At 42.8% G+C, this 20,499-nt stretch overlaps 1 protein-coding gene across 2 annotated transcripts in view; it reads right to left on the bottom strand.

Annotated features, from left to right (window-relative positions):
* WASHC1 (WASH complex subunit 1) overlaps nt 1-20,499 on the bottom strand; it is a 106,047-nt gene that overhangs the window by 21,762 nt on the left and 63,786 nt on the right. The window contains exons 1-2 of one of the 2 annotated variants that reach the window (XM_079304763.1): nt 12,815-12,891; nt 2,132-2,285 (exon numbers count right to left, since the gene is read on the bottom strand). In XM_079304763.1, the coding sequence (XP_079160889.1) occupies nt 2,132-2,280 (149 nt within the window). In that variant the 5' untranslated portion in view covers nt 2,281-2,285; nt 12,815-12,891. Of the gene's footprint in view, nt 1-2,131; nt 2,286-12,814; nt 12,892-20,499 lie in introns of those variants that run through there. The other variant, XM_079304762.1, reaches the window with a different exon arrangement.

Below are 20,499 nucleotides of genomic sequence, written 5' to 3'. Positions count from 1 at the left end.
AGAAGAGAGGTTGGCAGAGACTTGTCACATGAGCTTTTTCCCAAATTGCCCAAAAAGGGAGGAAGAGGATAAAAGCTCTCTGTATTTTCTTCTAATTCCCTAAATGGAAAGGTATCTTTCTTGTGTCATCTTGACATGTTCATTTTAAGAATTCATAGTCAATTGTCATGTCAGCAACAACTCTGAGCAGAAACTTTGATTAGCTAAAATGGAAACAAAGATCTGGTTGTGGAAATAATCCTTAAGAGACACTTTCACTCCACCTTCAACAAAGTACAGACTGGCTTGCCACTCTCAAAAGCACTGTACCACAAAACAACCTCAGAACATCTGCATCTCTGTAGTACTGAAATAAGGAGTTGGACACATTCAGCCAAGTCTCCCAGAGTGAACAAGTTTCCTCTCCATCAACACTGCAAGCTGCTGTTTTGCAGATCAAAACAGTCAGCTTCCCCAGATAAGGCAGCTCCTTCCTGGAAATGGAAGACAGAGCTGCCTTATCTCCGAAAAGGGAAGATAAAAGGTCACTCTTTACTAAGCAGCAAAATTCTCACCTTGAAAGCTTTGCCCCTTGATTGACATGGAACAACCAAGGTCATGGACTTCTAATCAGATGCCTGCATAATTACTGAATCGCTATTAATTATATCAGAGAGCCAAGACCTCAGTGGAAAGGCAAAGCAAACAAAGAAGCCAATGAAGCCTCCTCTGTTGTTGGAGAAAATTGGTAATTAAAAGTCATGAGTGCACCAAAGAGTGAGGGAACAGCATCACAGTCACTGCTCAGCACTTGGGAGTGACTTGCATACAAAGCAGCAGGCTTGTCTCCCTAGGGAAATTACAGGGTACTGTGTTAGACAGCAGTGAGGAGAGGAGAAACGAGAAAATACAGACAGAGTAACTCTTGTGTTATCGAGAGCTTCATTTACCCCACAGAGAGGGACAGCACTGCCAACCAGGCCCAAGTCTGAGAATTGCTTTCCATATGTTTATAGCAGCTCTAGAAAGCCTTCTCCCAGCCTTAGATCATGAAGTGTTCCCCTGCTTTGAAGAGGCCAAATGAAGTAGACCTTGTTTTCAACCTCATCCAGCCCACACACAGCCCTTGCCCAAATAAAGACTATTCCAGCAGAAAACCTTTATTTCCCTCAATAACCGGAGCTCAGCCTTAGAAACTGCTCTTTCTCCAGAGGCTACCCTCAAAGTATCACTGTCAGAAATGACAGAACTTGAATCTAGCCTTCAATCTAGCCTTCCAAAGCTCAAAAAAAGACAATGTCATGACCCTGCTCACACAATAATAAATTAAACTAGATAGTCATGGGACCTGCTGAAACCAAAGCATCTGCTTTTACTAATTAGACTATGAGACGATAAATGCTGATCTGTTTCCTTCCCAATGATACTACACATCATCTCAGAGCACCAAAATGTCAAAGATGGCACTGGATGGAAAAAGACACCATGTTATCTACTACCATTTTCAAGAAAACACCAGAATCTCTCTGATCTGCTATATGGACAGTCTTACAGATCCAGTCCTAAAGAGAATCATATGCAAGCGGTGCCAAGTCTGGACCAAATCCTTGGAGATGGACTTCAGTGGATTGTGACACTGTGGCAAGAAAGAAACTCAGTCTGACTTAGGGCACTCAGCCCTTCCAACACACAAAAAGGGAAGAGTGAAACACTAGAAACCCAAAGAGAACAGTTTGTACATTGCAGAGATCAGAACAAAGAAACATTTACTATTTCACTGCTTAAAGTACAATGACTCAAAAAGACACATCTTCAAGATATTCTAAATAACAAAGTCTCCCCTTTAATACATGAGCAAGAAGGAATAAAGGATAAGTGCAGCAGAAGCAGTAATGCAATTTGTGGAAGTCTGCCACTGAAAAAAAATTAATAACCAACAATCTCTGGCTAACTGCAGCCATTTCATTATGCTTAACTTTGACAGACTCGAATCTAATAAACTCGAATTGAGTGCATCTGGTCCTTTTTCATCCCTTTTCTGAACTTCCACTTCTTACCAACACAATGCTCTTTCACTGCTGCAACCTAATGCCAGCACTCTGCTTTGTACTGCTGAATGCTAAGCACCCGAGCTCCCAGGAGAGCACTGTACCTGTTGAAGATATCTCCTGACACCTTCTGCAGATACTGAAGTGCATCTGCCACCTGCTGCACAGCCTCCTCTCTGCGCAGGTCTGGCTGGATCAGGGGCACTGAGTACGGCTGCCCTTCCAAAAAGTGCTTCTGGGCTACTGTGGCCATTGTGCCTAAAGGAAAGAACAAATAGGTCATTACAGGAAACACACTGTCATTCCATGAGCAGTTATTCAGGGACTTCTGCTTTCTGCATTTGCAACAGAACTGGTGAGCTGAGGAGAAAGGTACAAGTAGGAAGGCTGCCATATAGGATTTTTAATACTTTCACAGCAGCTACAGTGAGGTGGGAATCTCTTACTTATCTGCATGTTCTTGGAAACCAGAATTCTATTTCAGCATGCTACTTAACAAATCTCTGCTGAGTTTTGTGCTGAAAACAAAGACCAGAGTTAGAAGCAAAGTCAGTTCAGAGCAGCAACAAGACTCGTCAGAAATCACTCTGTCCCCTCCTCCCTTCCCTCATATTCCATGTGAATATATTTCAGGTCATCCAAGCCTATTAACAAAAGGCAGTATTTCATCTTACACTTCTGCTCCAAGAAACACACCATCAAGCCCTGCCAAGGACAGAAGCCATGAAATTACAAGGCATGCTTGAGCACACAACCCCTTGCTCCAAGTAGGTTAATGAGAGTTCTTCCATCCTGACACTCCCAGGAGCTATCTGTTGCTTCTGGTGACTGGATATTTCCTTAGTAACTATCTTGAAAGAAATCTCCTTATTTTAGAATCCTTTCACATCTTAAGTCAACCAGTCACTGAAATGTTTCAGCTGTGTCACACACACCAGAGCTGTATGCACACTTTTGGAAGCAGCTGGGCCAGTACCACTTGCCCTATAGCTCAGCAAGGAAAAGCACATCCATCACCCATGTTTCCATCCTAAGCCTTGCTCACCTCTCCCTCAGCAATTCCCAAAAAGTTTGCCTCCCATGTCTTTACTCACAAAAAATAACAAAAAAGTTCCTGCGATTTGGAAGAGCATAAAGAAAAAAAAAAATCCATTTCTCTGAGCACATTAGAAATTGCAAACTCACATTACTGTTAGGACATTCTGAAGAATCAACAGAGTAGAGTATCCATACAGTTTTCCAACCCAAACTCTACTGCTAGGTCTAGACAACTCCATTCTTGCTGTGTCTATGTCTCTTCTCATTCAGGCTGTAAAAACCACAGTTTACAAGTGTTCATTACAGAGTTTCATCACACAGAGCTCCATACATCCATACAAAATATTCATTAAGCTGAGGAGAAGAAAAACAAAGGAGGATGAAAACCCAAAGTATCAGAAACAGGGATATCTCAGGATGCACCACATTCCCTCTGTGGTACTTGAAGGTTGGCAGCAGTGAGTTCAGAGAGCAGTGCTGTGTGCAGCCTGCATTCCTGGCTCTGCAGCAGTGCAGGCTGAGAGTAACATAAAAATACAGCCCATAAATCAGGAGCCTGAAGAGATAGTCACAACATAAAAACCAGTTTAATATGTGAAAATTAATAGGGTCTTCACACATTCTTTCCATTCCCTATCTTGCTTCACAAAATAAAGAGATAACTGATTAGGCTTGCAGCCATTTCTGTGTATTTAAGAAACACCATCCACCCTCTCCAAATTTTTCCTTTAAGATGATACTACAGTAGGGTAGGAAAAGCTTTCTGTAAATGTGATGTGGCTGTTATTTAAGGGTATTCTTTTGGGATGTGGGGTTTGCTGAGTTGTTTTGGGTTTTTTTGGTGGGGGTGTTTAGTAATGAATCATGAGATGTAGGGGCACGTAGAAGCCTTTCCACAGTTAACAAATTTGCAAGATCAAGCCCAGCCATTAGAAAGCTGGCTCTGTTGCCAGTCTAGGAAGCCTAGACCTATTCTGTTTCATTTCATGCATCACTGGCAGCCAGACTCAGTATCTGCACTCTTTAGCAGCAATGTTTGCACACTGATTAGTCTTCTTGACTGGGCCTACTCTGCAGACAGGAAATTATTATTTATAGCTGTAAAACATACAAGTTAATCTGAGAGGAATACAGCTAATTTTGACACAGCAGTTTTTGATCTGCTGACCACAATCAAGCTTCAATACTTTTGCTTTCAAGCCTGCTATTTGACTGTCACCAAGGAATAAAGTGACCCAATAACACAGCAAGGACGTGGTTATGAGGTACTCTGGCCCCAGCAGCAGAAGGAGTTTACAGTCCTCCCTGCCACTGGGCAAAATTCTGCCACTGCATCAGTGCTGCTGATGTTTGGGATGCCTATTTTTAACTCAAATCAGTTCAATGACCCAATTTACTGCAGCCAGATAAACAGCTGGAATTGTCCAGTCATGAAACATAGTGGGAAGCAGGGGCAAGAAGGAAACTTCTGAAGCTTGTTTCATTATCAAAACTATTCCTATGTAAAGGTAATCCTGAGAAAGACAAGATTTTTCACCTCTTGAGGCCAGAGGAATTATACAGTCCCAGTATGATCTCTCAGACTCTCACCAATCCTAATTCTCCAAGTGTCCTTTCTAAAACCAAGCTCAGTTCAGCTGCTGACTGACAGATGCTCCCACTCAGAAGCAGCACTTCTCTAGCTACTTCCAAATAATTTCTTTCCCTGCAGTCAGAAGCTACAGACTCTCCTTCAGATCCCACTGCTCCCCTGCAAAGAGAGGAGCACCCAGTACTGGGCAAGGCAGGAAAATCCCTGGGTGCTCCTGCTCACAGTTACAGTTTGTCTGTTGGTAAACGTCACTTTCACAGCTTCTCAATGAAGGCTCTCAAACGAGCTTCAGATTCCCACCTTTCCTAAAGAAACCACAGTGGAGAAATATGGCAGACTCTGGGAACTACTGTCAGAGACAGATACAAGAGACAATTCTTTCTGTGCAAGAGAACAAGTTAGAGATCTGTAGCAAGGAGAAGGCAAAACAGCAACAATTAAATGACTAGACTTGGGCAAAATCCCTGCTACAGCTATTTGTTACCTTTTAGGACTAAACTAATTGGAGAAATAAGCCAGTTTTACCGACAATTTGAGTAAGGGCCTCACCACAGGGTTAGAATAAAAGGAGAATTGCTTCACATAACAGAGAAAAACTGCAGGAGTAAGGAATATTTTAAAAGGGAAAATTCAAAATATTCCTAGCAGAAGCCAGGAAGGAGAGCCAAGACTGAACATCACTCAGTGAGACTGACTCTTCCTTTATCTCAAACTCCAGTGCACTGAGAAGGAAGCAGCACATTTTCTTGCCAGGCTCCACTATCAGAATTAGGTACATTAAAAAATAAAAAACTGAGTGCTACATGTTAAAATATGTCAACTCTTCCACCCTATCCAATGGGTGCCAAACCTTCATGTAACATGAACAGCAAAGGTGCAAATAAACTGCTTATACCTTACATATAGAAGGGACTTCCAGCAAAGCAACAAACTGGTTCCAGTATCACTCCAGAATCTTACAAAGGGAGCTGGTGTGTTTCCACAGGAAGTACAGCATGCTGGAACTATGACAGCTGACATGAAACACTCTAAGAAAGCATGAGTCACAAAAACAGATGTCAGAAAACCCAAGAGATTGAATCATTAGTGGTGTGACCACCAATGGATCACATAAAGCAGAAGAAACAGCAACACAGAGCTTTTGAGTTTTTTGTTTATTTGTTTTGGGGTTTTGTTTTGTTTTTTGTAGTTTTGTTTGTTTTTTTGTGATTGAAGTGGCTCTGGAAAAGAGCTGCAGCATCTGGGGGCTCCAGCTACTTTTTATTCAATTATTTTTTCTATGTCAACTTTCACAAACAAGCCAAATGTGCTTGGCTTGATGTTATATAATAACCTCATTTACCTTATTAAAGTGAAAACAAAGAGAAAAAGGTTGTTTTCTCATTGCACCACCTGCTTGCAAGTGCTATGTCCTGATTTGGAAGTTCTGACTAAAGCTCCTGATTGCTTAGATTTGCACTTCTGCCTTAAGCTGTCTGTGCTTTCACCTCAGGAAAGCCAGTCCAAAGCTCCTCAGGGCTGGTGGCTGCTCCTCCTCACTCAAAGCTGTTCTCTCCCTCTCAATTTCAACACTCACACTGGCAAAAGCTGAGAGAAACAGCAGGAGTGGGAAACAGGATCAGTCAGTGGGATCAGTCTCCACCAGACTGCTCACCTTTCTGGAAGAGGTAAACCAGGACAGGTACAGGGTGAGCACCCCAGGGTTTTCAGGCATTTGGAACCCTCTTGTTCACTCACCACAGCCAAGTCTATTCTGAGGGACATGTGGAGCTCTGCCCCTGGAAAAGGAAGTACACAATTCACTGCTCTGGATAGGTAGAGAACACTCTACCTGCTCTGCTCAACTCTCTCCATAACAATAAAACTTTCTATGTTAAGGCAAGCCCAAAAGAACTTTTTACAGAGCAAACAGAGTTTGTAAAAGAAGCAATGCTTCCCTAAGTTCTTTAGAAAACACTGCTCTATGGAGGATTGACCATTGGGATGATTATCTAAAAATAAAACAACTCCACAACTTTAAAAATATCTTAGTTCTTCAAAGGAACATAAACAAAGATAATATAAAAAAATAGTTTGACTGCTCCTAACATAGGCAGAATGTAAAGCTATATACAAGCACTTAGCAGACGTGTACTTTGCTGTGAAAATAAAGGGAGAATAAGGCAAGCCATCAACAATACCTGCTTCATTTGCATGTTTCAAGAAACTAGAAAGAGCAGACTCAGGGGAGGAGAGGGATTAAATACTTAGAAAAAAGAATCAGTGTGTATACTTCAAAGCTACAGTGGCTGCTTTAGCAATTACTGTGCTGCTGCTTCTGCCACTGCACTGGAAAAGCAGCAAGAACTAGAGGCCTTGAATTGCCACAGGCAGAACACCTCTAGAAATACGTGACAGGCAATCCTAACGCTATGTCTCTCTTTTGTAGGATCCTAATAAAAGATCAATGCCTTGTAGCCACTTGTGAGGACACAGGGATCAGCAATATGCAATAAAACACACCACACACCACTACCCCACTACCACCAGTATGGCTCCAAAGGGGGAACAGACCAAGCCACAAATGAACCACAGGTTAAGATCACTCCCACTCAAAAGATGGAGCAGACAAGCTCTGGGCACAGCTTATCAGAACATGCCTCTGACAGAGCAAAGTCACATCCATAACTTGGTTAACCATGAGGAGTCATCTCAAGTTCCTCCCTGAGACTAATTTCTTACATGCAATACTTTGTATCACCTGGATAAAGATTTTCCCACAGTCAAATCTTCTAACATATTCAAGTCACACCTTGATTGTTCTGGAGGCTTACCTAGAGGCTATCCCAACAAAATATCAGAATTAAATCCTCCAAGGAAAAAGAAAGAACAATATAAAAAGTTAATTGCAACACCTTGCCCTCCACAGATAAAGCACACTCCTATGAGTTTACCAGCTGCAAAAACAGAGAACTGTATTTTAAAAAGAGACATGAAAAGTTAGAAAAGCAAAATATGTCATTGCACATGACATGCTGTTCAGGGACAGGATAAGGCAGTGTGTGCACAAACAGGGATGTAGAGAATGAAGCAAAAGCTAGAAATTGCTCAAATGCAGTACAGCAGCTTACACACATGTCCTATTATTATGCAGCATACAATCATTCTGCCCTGTGTTGACATTCACAGGAGGGGAAGAAATTTAGTCCTCCAGCAGAGCACACAAGAGGTAACTACCCTGGATAGGAGAGTAGGATGCATTTCCAGCAGTGAGATGAGAGGTTCACCACAGTCCCTGTGCTAATCAACTTTACCCTTTTTTGCTGGAAGCAAGGTGGGGGAAGGAGAGAAGCACTTCGGTAAGTTAAGAGGATGAAAAGTCTATTTATATTTTTTAATTAACCATCTTCTACAGTGTTATTAAGCAGCAATCAAAGATGCAGACTCTACTGATTTGATTGGCAAGAAGTACACTGTGCTGAATATTAAGGAACTCTGCCCCTATAAATAGGTCTAATCACCATCTGAAGGCTGGAAGTGATGAAAGAAAGCATTAATAAGACCCTAATTAGGCCCTTAGCAGGCAGTACTCCACCAGGGTGCTCATGCTACTAGATGTCTCTTATAGTAGCACCCTCAAGCTCCATTGTAGATGTTACTGCTTTGGTCTCAAGACCTCTAGTAGCTATTTTAGACAAGAGTGGGGTTTCTCCATCTTTGGAGTGCTTGGTATCAGCTGAGATTTTGCTCCCAGTGCTATTTCTGGAACAAAACAGCTCTCCATTCCAGCTGTCCCACCCTGCCCACTATCAAGGAGTGAACTAAACTGAGGAGCTGGAGTTCCCCAGACACAGAAACTGGCAACAGGTGCAGGGAAGTGAAAAGCTTGAGAAGCCATCATTCTCCCTCCCTCTGCAGCAGGAGCACACCATGGCCCAATCTACATCAGTTACTTAAGCCACAGATGTAAATGCTATTCTTGCTCCTCCCCTCCAGCTTTAGAGGATATTTACTCACCTCAGTCTTTCAGCCTATCCTTACAGTACAGCATTGCCTCAGAAGAACACAGGAATGAAAAGTTTGTGTAGAAAATGAATCCTACAGGACATCTCCTGCTCTCACAACTGCTCATTGATATGGGATGACCTGAACAGCCAAAACCTTCTCAAAAGGAGTCAGCCTCACACGACACCAGGCCCTGCAGAGGCAGCAGAGCACTGAGGAGCCTGACAGTCAGCAGGATTATCTGAGGAGAAGCACTGACCTGTCAAAAATCTCCTTCAGAAAGTGTTTAAGGCACCAGCATTTAAGCACCTCCTTCTCAAGAAGCCAAAGCCTGTTAAAAACACCTTTGGCTCAGACACTTTGCTTTGAAAGAAATAGTAGCTGTGGCAGCTACTATAGGTGAAATCTGGAGACTCCCCCTCACCCTAAAAACTACTCAGAGCCACTCTGTGGGCTTGTCACATACTGCCATATTCTACTTAGGCTTAAGAGTAAGAATCAGAATTTGAGACCTCAGAGCCCAACCTTACAATAGCATGTGGCAACTCCTTGAATTGGATACAACGAATTATACTGACTGTCCAGATGGAGAATGCTATTGCATTAATTTTTTTTAAGAGAATCTGGAAAGTAGAGACTTAAAATAATTTAGAGGTGGACCTCAATCCTGCCAGCTCCATAACCTAAGATCCCCTCCAAGCCTCTACTGTTTTCAGGACAATCTTTCCCCTCAACACAGAGCTCTGTTTTGTTAAGCACAGGCAGCCTCCCTTCACCACATCACCCTGCTGAGAGAGCCCTGTCCTCTAAGCACAGGCTGAAATTGATTTCCTCCAGCTGGATACATAAAGCTCATTCTGACTGACAGATGTTGATACCTAAAGTTAATCAGATAATCCCCTCTGTGAATGCCACCTTTGGCTCTCATCAGTAATGGAGACAATCAGATGCTGCAATGAACAGTTGATCTGATTCCAGGGCAGCAAATACAACTGACCACAAACACTCTGCTAATTGCCTGCCTTCCCTTCCTATCACTATTTGTTACAAAGGAAGCCTAAACAAATAGCTTAGCTACACCTACTATACAGACACCATAATTAAAGTTGAGAACCCCATCCAAACGTCCAGACATAGCTCTTTTCTCTTTGATTTCCTAAATAGGGGCACTTTGGTTTTGTATGCCTGAAGTACACACAAGTCACTGGCTATGCAAAGTCCTCTACAGAGCCATTTCTCTGCAATAAATTCCCCTAAACAAGGAAATTCCAAAATCAGGCTAACCAGAATGCTGCTGTACAGCTTCCTACAGAATGTCTGGAGCTTCTCATTCCCACTATCAGACCACAGCAATACTTCCAGAAACACACCATGAAAAAAAAAAATTAAAATTAAATAAATTTTTTAAAATCCAGCAAGTTTTTCCCTCAAATGTTCTGATGCAAAATCAGCTCCACTCTCCTGCAGAGGAACCTTAGCTCACTGTCTCAAACCATAACTCACAATGTCCTGGTTTTCACCTCCACGTTCAGTACCCTCTGCTCCAAAGTTCTGGAGTTTTACAGTCTCTATTACAACGAAGCCTTTAGCCATTCAGTTAAGGAAACAACCAAATCAAACCAGTGACCAGATCAGCTCCTGCCTGATTTATACATTCAAAAGCAAAGGCAATGCTTACATCTGTAGAAGATGACAGGAGAACTCACTAAATAAGGAATGTCATCAAGTCTGTTCACATTTGCTAGAAGGAATATCCCTGCACAGTGGCCAGATTGACAGGAGCTGGGTCAAAAAAATGGCACCTGGATGGACTATTTTCTGGGAAAGGTTATCTTGTGAAGGGGTCTAGGCAGAGCTGATTAGTTACAGAAGTTATTTTTCTGAGTGATAAAAATGATTCCCTTTGATCTCTTACACCACGGCCATGGGAAACATAACAATTTCAGACATAATCCTCTTCTTCCTCTGCACATTATCTTTAATGGGAAAAAATGTTGTTAAAAAAAAATGTGTCTTGCTTTCAGGATTACCTCAATACTACTTTTCCCCAGCCCTCAATTTCAACCCTTCCCTTTCACTCCTCAAGCTGAGCTTGATGTGACCATGGTGACCTGGTACTGCCCAGAAGCCAGACAGCAGAGTAGTTCCCAGGAATTATCTTTCAGTTTTCTGACCCATGAACTCCTGAGCTGAGAGAACTGCACTTTGTATCTGAAGGAATGAAGATTTAAAACACAGTTTAAATATCTGGAGTGATAGAAGAAGGACAGATGCTAAGAATAGCAGACTGTGCTGCTCTGGGAGTGCCTCAGGCACTCTTCTGCCTCAGGGCTCTCAAAGTGTGGCTTTTTCCCACTCATTAAGCATCCCAGGAACACAGAGATATATCAGGCAGCCTCTACATCCCAGCTTTACTATTCAGACAAGACAAACATAATGAAATATCAGGAGAACTTATCAGTCAACCTTCCTAAAATAAAGTCTAAGCAAGGGACAGTTGACTGGAGCACCCCTGATTCCCAGACCACTGTCATGAAGAAAAGCCTCTACAAGGACATGTCAAAACTACTTTGCTTGCAGGCCTTGTCTCTGGCAAGAGCAGCACTCTCTGCTCCACTCCTTTCACTGCTCCAGGAAGGCTCCATATTTCAGGGGACTGCCAAGGAATGGGGGCAGTTCCAGCTTCTACCTCATCTACTCCAGGACAGGCCAGCCCAGTCTGCAAATCATGGCCAGCAACACCTGCCATGCAACCTCCATGAAATAAAGAGATCATTTCAGACAAACCCCCAGCTGACATTTGCCTCAATCATGTGAAATGCCACAACCACAGTCAGCAATATCCCACACTCTGCTGGAAGCTGCACTGTGACTTACACAGAGTCAGGAATTAGCCCCCTCTGCACAGGGATAAAGAACCTCCTCTTTGGAAAGAGGTCTTTGGGAAAAAACAGGTGCTATTTAACCACTCAATATCTGGACCATATGTAATAATTAGAAAAGGAAAAAAAAAAAAACACATCAGAAATACAAACAACAACAACCCCCCCAAAAAAAAAATAAACAAAAACCCCCCAAAAAAATAAAGGAGGGGGAACCTTATCACAGGATTTCCTGTTGATTACTACAAAAACACTATCAATGACCATCACTGGTGGATGTGAATTCACAACATTCCCTACATCCATCAGCATCCTTTCTTCATGTGCAGGTCTAGTAGTCCTGTAGTCTTCTTACTGCTGGCCAACTCATTCTTTATTTTGAACATAGAAAAAGATTATTCCAATAACTGCAATTATCACGTCAACATTTAGGTTCACTTGCAAACACTGACAAATGCTTTTATTTGACAAATCATTACAATCAGCAGAACTACTGGCCTGGGAGCATACTTGGGATAGTATAAAACACCCAAACCCCATCACAAGCCATTAGCCAACTTTCTCAGGAAAAATCACATATTGCACAATATGGAGTCCTGTATCTCTCAGACACCTCCTTCTCTTCTTTGTTCCTCCCTTCAGGCTGCAGCATCTCCCGTGGGTCCCAACTTGAGGATCTCCCAAACCATGTCATGGCTCAGCACCCAAGCAGCACATAACAATCACAGAATGGCTCAGGCTGGAAGGGACCTCAGCGGGTCATCTGGTCCAACTCCCTGCTCAAGCAAGTCATCCTAGAGCACCTGGCACAGGATTGAGCCCAAATGGTCCTTCAATATTCAGCGAAGGAGACTCCACAACCTGTCTGGAAAATCCTTCTGCGGGGCTGAAAAGACTCAGCTCTCATAAGAGAGATGCTCCAGCTCCTTAATCAACTTTGTCACTCTCTGCTGGAGCTCCATGTGTCACATGCCCAAAGGAGCGCAGAACTGGACACATCACACCGGGCAGAGGGGCAGGCCCACCTCCCTCAAGCTGCAGGCAATACTCCTCCTAACGCACCCAGGATAGGAAGTGCAACGAGCCATTTTCCAAGCCTGCTGTCCCTCCCTGCCAGGCGGAGGCCCCGCTCGGGCTCGGTGTGAGGCAGCCCCGGGGCTCTCCGGAGCTGTTCCCCTGCACCGCGGCCCTGCCGGCGCTCCCGGCGCTCCCGGGGCTCTGAGGGGCTCTGAGGGGCCCGGGCCCGGCCCCGCCCCTCGCACGCGCTCCCCGCCGCCCCGCGCGTCCCTCACCTGTCGCTCGCGGCCACACCCCCGCGCCGCTTCCGCCCTCACGTGCGCGTCACTTCCGCCCGGCCGGGGCGTCCCCGCGGCCCGAGAGGAAGTGACAGCACGGTGGGATGTGCCGGGCTGGGAGGGACGGGCCGGGAGCGCCGAGTGCAGCCCGACGGTCACACCGTGAGCTGAGAGCGCTGTCCGAATCTGCTTGAGCTCTGGCAGCCCGTGCTGTGACCCTGGGGAGCTGGGGCAGTGCCCGGCCACGCTGGGGAAAGCCTTGTCCTCATACCCAGCCTAAACCTGCCCCGGCACAGCCCCAGGCCGTTGCCCCGTCCTGTCGCTGTTAGCAGAGAGGAGTGATCTGTGAGGTGTCCCCTGAGTCTCCTCCAGGCTGAACAGAGCAAGTGACCTCAGCTGCCCTTCATAGGCTTCTCCTCCAGACCCTTGGCCATGCTCGTGGCCCTCCTCTGGACACTCACAGTTCCAGCCCGGCTTCTGCACCTGGCTGCTTGTTTGCTCCCACGTTATCTGCTACAGAGCATGGCAAGCGAAAGGGCAATCTCTGTCTCACACTTCTCTCCGCTGCCCATGTTCAGACACGGACAATTTAAAAGCTGACTTAACAAATATAGCATTTAAAACAATGTTGCACTAGTTTGTTATTCTGCTGCTTTCACGCTTCCCTTTGTGCACACATTCCAGCAACCAAGGTCTGCCACTACAAACGCTCATGAAAAATGAATAGTGAGAGCGAATCTGTAAACATTAAATACACACTTTGAAGGGCTATGTGCTGCACATGACAGAGGTATTTGAATGCTTTTCCACTTCAGGAACAGAAACCATTTCTCAAAACTTATGTAAACAGCTACAACTTCACACCATTTGAATAGCAAATACCAGCTTTTGGATGCACCAGGGAACGCTTGTGATTGATACATAGCATTAAAAGTGGTGCATGGGGAAAAAAATAAAGCAAGCCTCTCAAAACAAGGAATGCACTGGAAGACATCAGCATCCACTCGTGCATATTCAGCTCAGGGGAAAAGGGTAAATTCATTACATAAATTACCTGTTGCAGACTGTTTGCTTGGTTCCACTCCTTTGCAGTGGGAAGCACAGTCTGAAATGGGGGAGTGATGTTGGATCCAGTGGAGTTGCAAAGGAGATCAGCAGCAGCAGCTTCCCTGTTTCAGAGCCTGCAGGAGATGCAGTTCCTGCCCTTGTGATGTTTTAATGATGGGTCAGGTAAGACCCATAGATAAGGAAAGCACAAGGGCACAAGGTCTGAGCACTAAGGACCAGGGTAGGAGCTACTGAAACTCTCTATGAGGAATAGAAAATCCTGCCAAAAAACTCCAAGCAGATAAAAAAACAGTTCTATCCGAGTCTGAGCAAGGAGCATGTGTGTGGGTGTCAGGACCTGTCAAAAATAAAATGGGGTCGTGGATGTAAGAAGCAACAATCCAATCTATTCTTACCCATTTTTATTTATATACTGCTGATGGAAAGTCCTCCAAATTCTTTTTGCTACTTGGTGAAATCCAGTTCAAACCATGTACTAAATTCAAGAGGAAGCAAGAGGGGATGGCGAGCTCATGCAGTCCCTTCCCATGTCCCTCTCCCAACCTAAGGAAGAAGAGCCAGCAGGTTTGCAAAATCCATCATTAAAGGACAAAAAGAGAGTTAACAGAGAGAGAGAAAAGGAAGACTGGATAGGCTGGGTGGGCAGACCAGCAGGGACAACACAGCAAGTCCTAGGGGAGAAGCAATAGCAGGGTAGCACTGGACTGGATAAAGCACTAGGAAGATCCTGGTGAGGCTCTAAGTGCTTGTGAATTCCTGGGTAATGCTGTCATATTTCAAACTTCTTTCCTGTGCAGACAAGATCTGTCTAACCTGGCACACGCAGGTGTGGGCAACAGCACAGAAAGAGTCTAGAGGCAAATCAGGAGAGCAGCTGCCTGACACTTTAATTCAACTGCAAAGGCACCAGTGTCCATCCAGCTGCATGGCTTGGCTCATGGAACTGGCTGATAGAAATGGAGCAGCTCCATTCCCAGTCAGTGGAATACTGAACATAGTTTCTTCTCTCTCCAGAAAAATGTTTACTGGATACATTTCATAACCTTTCACTGGCTATTTTTGGTGGTCTTGAGGACAGGACCCTTTGATTCAGCAAAGGCCACTCTAAGGGAACCAACTGGCACCTCTGACCACCGAGCTCACCCTGCACCGCCTTGCATTGGCAAGTTCCAGCCAACAAAAAGTCACACACAGTATCTTTCTCCTCCAACAAATGGAACACTATTGTTTAGAGTCTTCTTCTGTCTGTTAGCTTTTCCATCACTACAATATTCAAGTGCTTCCACCCTGTCCAGAACTCTTGCAAAAAAGCATTTTTTTCCTGTAGGCTAAGACCCATTGCAACTCTCTATACACAAACTGATCACTCATCTATTGTGTCACAGCCACAAATTTGTGTGCAGCAGCCAGCCCTTTTAGATTCACATTGTGTTTGAACTCATTTTCACATTTCTGAAGCTGCATTTTCCCACCAGAGTGCTTTTTCTGAAGTAAAAAAAAAAAAAAAAAAAAAAAAAAAAAAGGGCAAATCAAAACACTCAACCTTCAAAACATTAAATTAACTTGCTCTTTCTTTTGTTATCTTTTACTGAGCGAAGTCACCTTGGGCAGGTAATAAGTGCCTCACTTTTCTTGCTAAAAAAAGGGAAACAATAGTATTTTTCCATCTTTTATAATTTTAGGAAGGAAAATGTTGCTACTTTATATTTATTATAATGTTTTATACTAAAATTTCATAACATAAAACTCAGAACCTGATGGAAAAATGTAAAAAGCAAAGGTGAGGGGAATACAGAGTGCTGCTGTGGTTGTGTTTTGAAGGGGCTGGAAATTCTTGTAGTCTGTTGAACAGTGTTTGTCAAACATTCAGGCAGAACTGAGTTGCCTTTGCACAAGGTCAGAACACAGATCAACTCTTATTCCAGACATTACTGTTGTTTTGTGGGTTTTCAGATCTGAGGAATGTTTTGCTGTTGCAGTTGGATGTAGGGTTGAGCTCACCTAACCTTCAGAATTGTTTGGAGCTCAGATTTTGCTTCAGGTCCGACTGTAATGCTTTGCTTGTAGCACTGCCTTGGAAGAACAGGCGTGAAGGAACTCTGTCCCTCGTTCTGTGTTTGGTGACAATTAGCACCTCGTCTGAGTGCAAACTAACCATCAGTACATGCTCACTAGATGTTGAAAGGAGACAAAGCTAAGCACTGTTTTGTCATTTGGGAGTGAAAATAAAAGGCAAGGTACATTTATTTACCTTTTTCCCCCCTAGGCATATAGATGCTCTAACTATAACATGAATACCTGTATTACCTCTGAGATATTCTTACTGCAAGGGGATAAAATAAGGACCAAGTGCACCTCCCTTTCCTTTTGCACAAGCTTTCTTCTGACTCAGGTATCTGGAGACACTTTTGCCACACACTTCCTCACAAACATGTGGCTTTCCCCTTTCCCTAGAAGTGGGGCTTTGGGGTAAAACGGAGTGGAGCAAACTAGAGCCCTTCTCGACCACTTTTGTTTCTCTTCCTAACCTCCCTCAGCTTCTACACTTTCTCCCCTATCATCCAAGCCTACTGCTGAGCCCTGGAGTCACAGCTTTAAACATCACTCCCCAGCATCACATGAGTTATTCCTCATGAGTGCCAGAGTCCTTCTGATGCTCTGTGCCCATCAGACTGTAAGTTCTCCAGGGCACAATGTGCCACAATGTTTCACGTAGGGCTCAGGCTGAAGCACTGCTAGGTGCCACACCACTCCTCTGCCCCAATAAACAATAAAAATGCAACTTCTTCAGTGTGTACATGAGTGTAAAATGACTCTGGTATTCCTGGCACAAGTTAAAATGGCACCTCTTTGTATGACTGCTCTGAACTAGTGTCTCTGCCACCTTGAACTGCTTGGTAAGGAAAAGCTGGATTGCAAAGTTCTCTGTCCTAAGTGTTGCTGGGAAGGCTCTTAGCTGTCAACTACCAAGTGCCTTTTTTCACATTCCATCCACACAATTCTGCATGCTCACAGTAATAACCTTTGTTGACTTAAAAAAAAAAAAAAAAAAAAAAAAAAAAAAAAAAAAAAGCAGGCATGTTTCTGAAATAAAGGTATATCAGTGAAACAACAAAGAGTAGGAAGTCCCTGGAGAAGAGCACAGATGAGGACAGTGTTCCATGCATATTCTTTTATTCTGTGGCTCCTTTCCACACAGCCCTGAGAGTCCTGAGTGGGGCTGACCTCGCTGCCCACATGAGATCTGTGGGAGCACAGCACAGCAGTGTGGCTGCAGGCTAATGCTTTTATTTCTGTAACATGTATTCCTAAGAGCATGGTTACAGGAGGTAGGGATCAAATCCATGCTCCTTGCATAACTGAACAGAGTATTCCCTCTAGGCTACCTGGCAAGAGATCAAACCTCCCATACCAGGCCTTTATAAAAAAATAAATGAAAAAGAGAAATACTAAGAACAGCCATGGCTAAGAAAAAAGCAACAGGTATTCTAAGGTCATCCATTTAACCATGCTCCCAACAGGCCCAAATTGCTTGTTTAACTTCAAAGTCACCAAAGACAAGACTCACAGAATCTACAACATTCTGTTAGATCCTCACATTCCATACCAACCATGGACACAATCCTAAACTCACATTCTGTAACACCCATGCAATCCCAGCTACCATCTGGTGCTGAAGGCAGAAGGCAGCTATCCTGCCCTCTGCTGCAGCCAGGAGCCCACTGCTGCCTGTCCTGGTGCCACAGCAAAGTCAGGAGTTGTCACCAATTCACGAATTGTCCGTGACCCCAAGCAGGAAGGAGCCAGCCACAGCTCCCAGCTACCATGTTAGTGAGTCATTATCAAGATCACTCTGCTTTTGATTCTGACATCCATTAGGTTTATTTAGAACAGTGTGGGTGTTAAATATTAGATGTTGCTTCCAAAAAAATGGAAGTTTGATTTTTTTTTTTTTCCATCCATTTGGAAGTCTCAAATAAAAATCAGCATTCTAATGAAAATTCACTGCACTCCCTCCCCAGCTTTGGACATTACTTTTTTTGTTGTTTTGTTTCTAAATTCTTCTGGACTTTTAATTCCTAACAGGAGAAGAAAAAAGATGGAATTCTCAAGAACATTTCTCCCTTTTTATAAAAATAGCTCTTTTAAAAATTCATAATTTCCAAATCACATATATTTAAACTAGGAACTTTAATAGTATTTTATCAGTTTCCAACATTAGCTTCAATGTTTTTGAATGTACATTTTAATGCTTCTATACATAAGTCATTGCTGGATACAAATTAGGGAATTTCTGAATATATTTGGAAAGTTAATAAAAAGAGAAGCATGAAAAGAGATGCAAGACCCTACATTAAAGATTAGGACTAAAAGGAACTGGAGAGAAACATGTTCTATTAAAAGCCTACTGAAAATATTACTGTGTATTAAGACAATCTGACAAATGCTTGTCTGAATACTGACAGCAGGACTCTCAAACCATTTTAGGACAGTCTGTTTCCAAGCAGAATAATGAGAGGTAAAAGCAAGGGGGAAAAAAAGAAAAAAATAAGCTTTCAGTAAATAATTAATTTTCATTATTGTCACCATCAATTAGGACTTGGTCCTGAACCATTTAATTGTACTTTTGACATGGCCTCCTAAAAACATATTTCAGAAAATTAAGTGATATGTGATGAAGAAAAATTTGCACTTAAATGGAATTTCCTCTTTAATAAAAGCAGGTTCCTGCAGACTTAGTTTCAAGCTGGAAACAATTTTTCATCTTTTCAAACATAAAAGCTAAATAACAGAAATCAATATTCCCTGGGAATAAGACTCACACCTGTGAAAAGTTCACCCAAATTCCTTGCTGTCAACAGCAAGCTCCTGTTTTAGGATTTAAGAGGATGTTCAAATTGGTTGGTTTGTGCAAATAATGGATTATTTGGTTTAGTTGTTGTGGTGGTTTGAACCAAATAATTAAACCCTGTTTTTTTTTCCCCAAAGACATGCCCAAAGCATTTTTTCAGTGTATTTGGTAAATAATAAAACTTCCATGGTTTCAGGGTAAGTTATTTGCTATTTTTTGGTTGGAACCAACATTAGTTCTGTAACCTTTTTGCAATTTAAGCAAAGGACTCGATTCAGAGAAGAGCCTAGGCATTACATTCAGAGATTTTTTTCCCCAGTTTCTACTCCAATGGAAATTCAGTGAAAATTGAAAACTCCTACCTGAAATATTTTCTTTCTGAATGAGTAGCAAAATGCATGTTAAACATATCCAATGAAACTATCAGTTTTGCATTTCAATCTTTCAGATGCTTTTTATTGCTCTTCAGTATTCACATCAAGGTTACTGTATGAGGTTATTATAATATTTCACATCAAAGCTTACTGTATGAGGCTATTATAATCCCTCTGTGCTGCAGGCCAAATTTCCTGGTGGTCCTTAAAATTATGCCATATTAACTGCCTTGTAATAGCTGCATGCCAAGGTAACATGTTAATTCCACAGGATTTTTCTCTAGAAACATGAATTTTTTTTTGCATTTGTGTTATAACATCAGGTCTCTACTTAATTTTAAAACCTACAGATGTAATCTTTCTTTTCATTTACAAAGCAGTAGGATACCTATCTCCCACTTCAGCCTTTAATTCCCCTTCCATTTTAGAGTGATGTAAGGAGACAAAATAATAGTGTGCAACACAACATAAATTTCAACAGCATTTTGTCATTGTTTCATAATAAAACCAGTGGATTTGTTTACTAGGTACTTCTATTGGTATTTCTACATGCTAGTTAAACTGCCTAGCTCATTTTAAAAAATAGTAGACCTAATTATCTATAGATTACTCCAGGCTTTAATTTTTTACTGTTCCTAGAAGAAGACAAAGGGCTTATGAAAAAAAGCCCAACCAAATGTTATCCTCATTGTTTTAAATCTCAAAAATATTCATTGAGTGCATCCCAAATTCAGAAATAATTTTTCATCGTTTATTTTGACAAATACACAATTTTATCATGGCCTTCAGCTGTAGGTGAGCACAACCACTAAAACAAGCCAGGAGCCAAGGATTTTCATCAGGAAGACATAGCCACAGCCAAGCTCCTAACCTCCCAGCTCAGGCTGAGCTTCAATCAACAACAAAAGATGTGTTCACAGAACTACACAGAATGTGAATATATGGCCTTGATTCTACCACTGAGTCCTGAGCATCAGGGTTGAGCCCAGCAGTCCTGTAGGTTTGTTTGAGGAGACCTCTTTGTCTATTTTTATCCAAGGATTTTGCTGCCAGGCAGAGGTGCTGAGCTGGATTGCTGAAGACAGGCTGCATCCTGCCCTGAACAGGGAGACAGCACCCACATCCTCTGCCTGCAAAGTATTTGGGGCACTCCTGCCTTTAACACAGGGACTTGACCTTTCTGGCTTGCAAAGAAATAGGTAAGCACAGAGATGGCCAGGACAGGCCAGTCCAACAGCATTAGGGAAAGAGTCACAGGACCTTCACAGAACAACTGCTGCAGGGGAGAAAGAATATCTGAAAGAATCCAATCATATAAATGTAAGGAAGAGAAGGATTTTGGAGTGTACCTCAAAATGAGTATGTAGGACTTATCAGAAGGAAAATAA

The sequence above is a fragment of the Erithacus rubecula genome, assembly GCF_903797595.1.
Source record: "Erithacus rubecula genome assembly, chromosome: 4".
Classification (NCBI taxonomy): domain Eukaryota; kingdom Metazoa; phylum Chordata; class Aves; order Passeriformes; family Muscicapidae; genus Erithacus; species Erithacus rubecula.
This window is presented reverse-complemented; position numbering and strand designations above follow the sequence as displayed.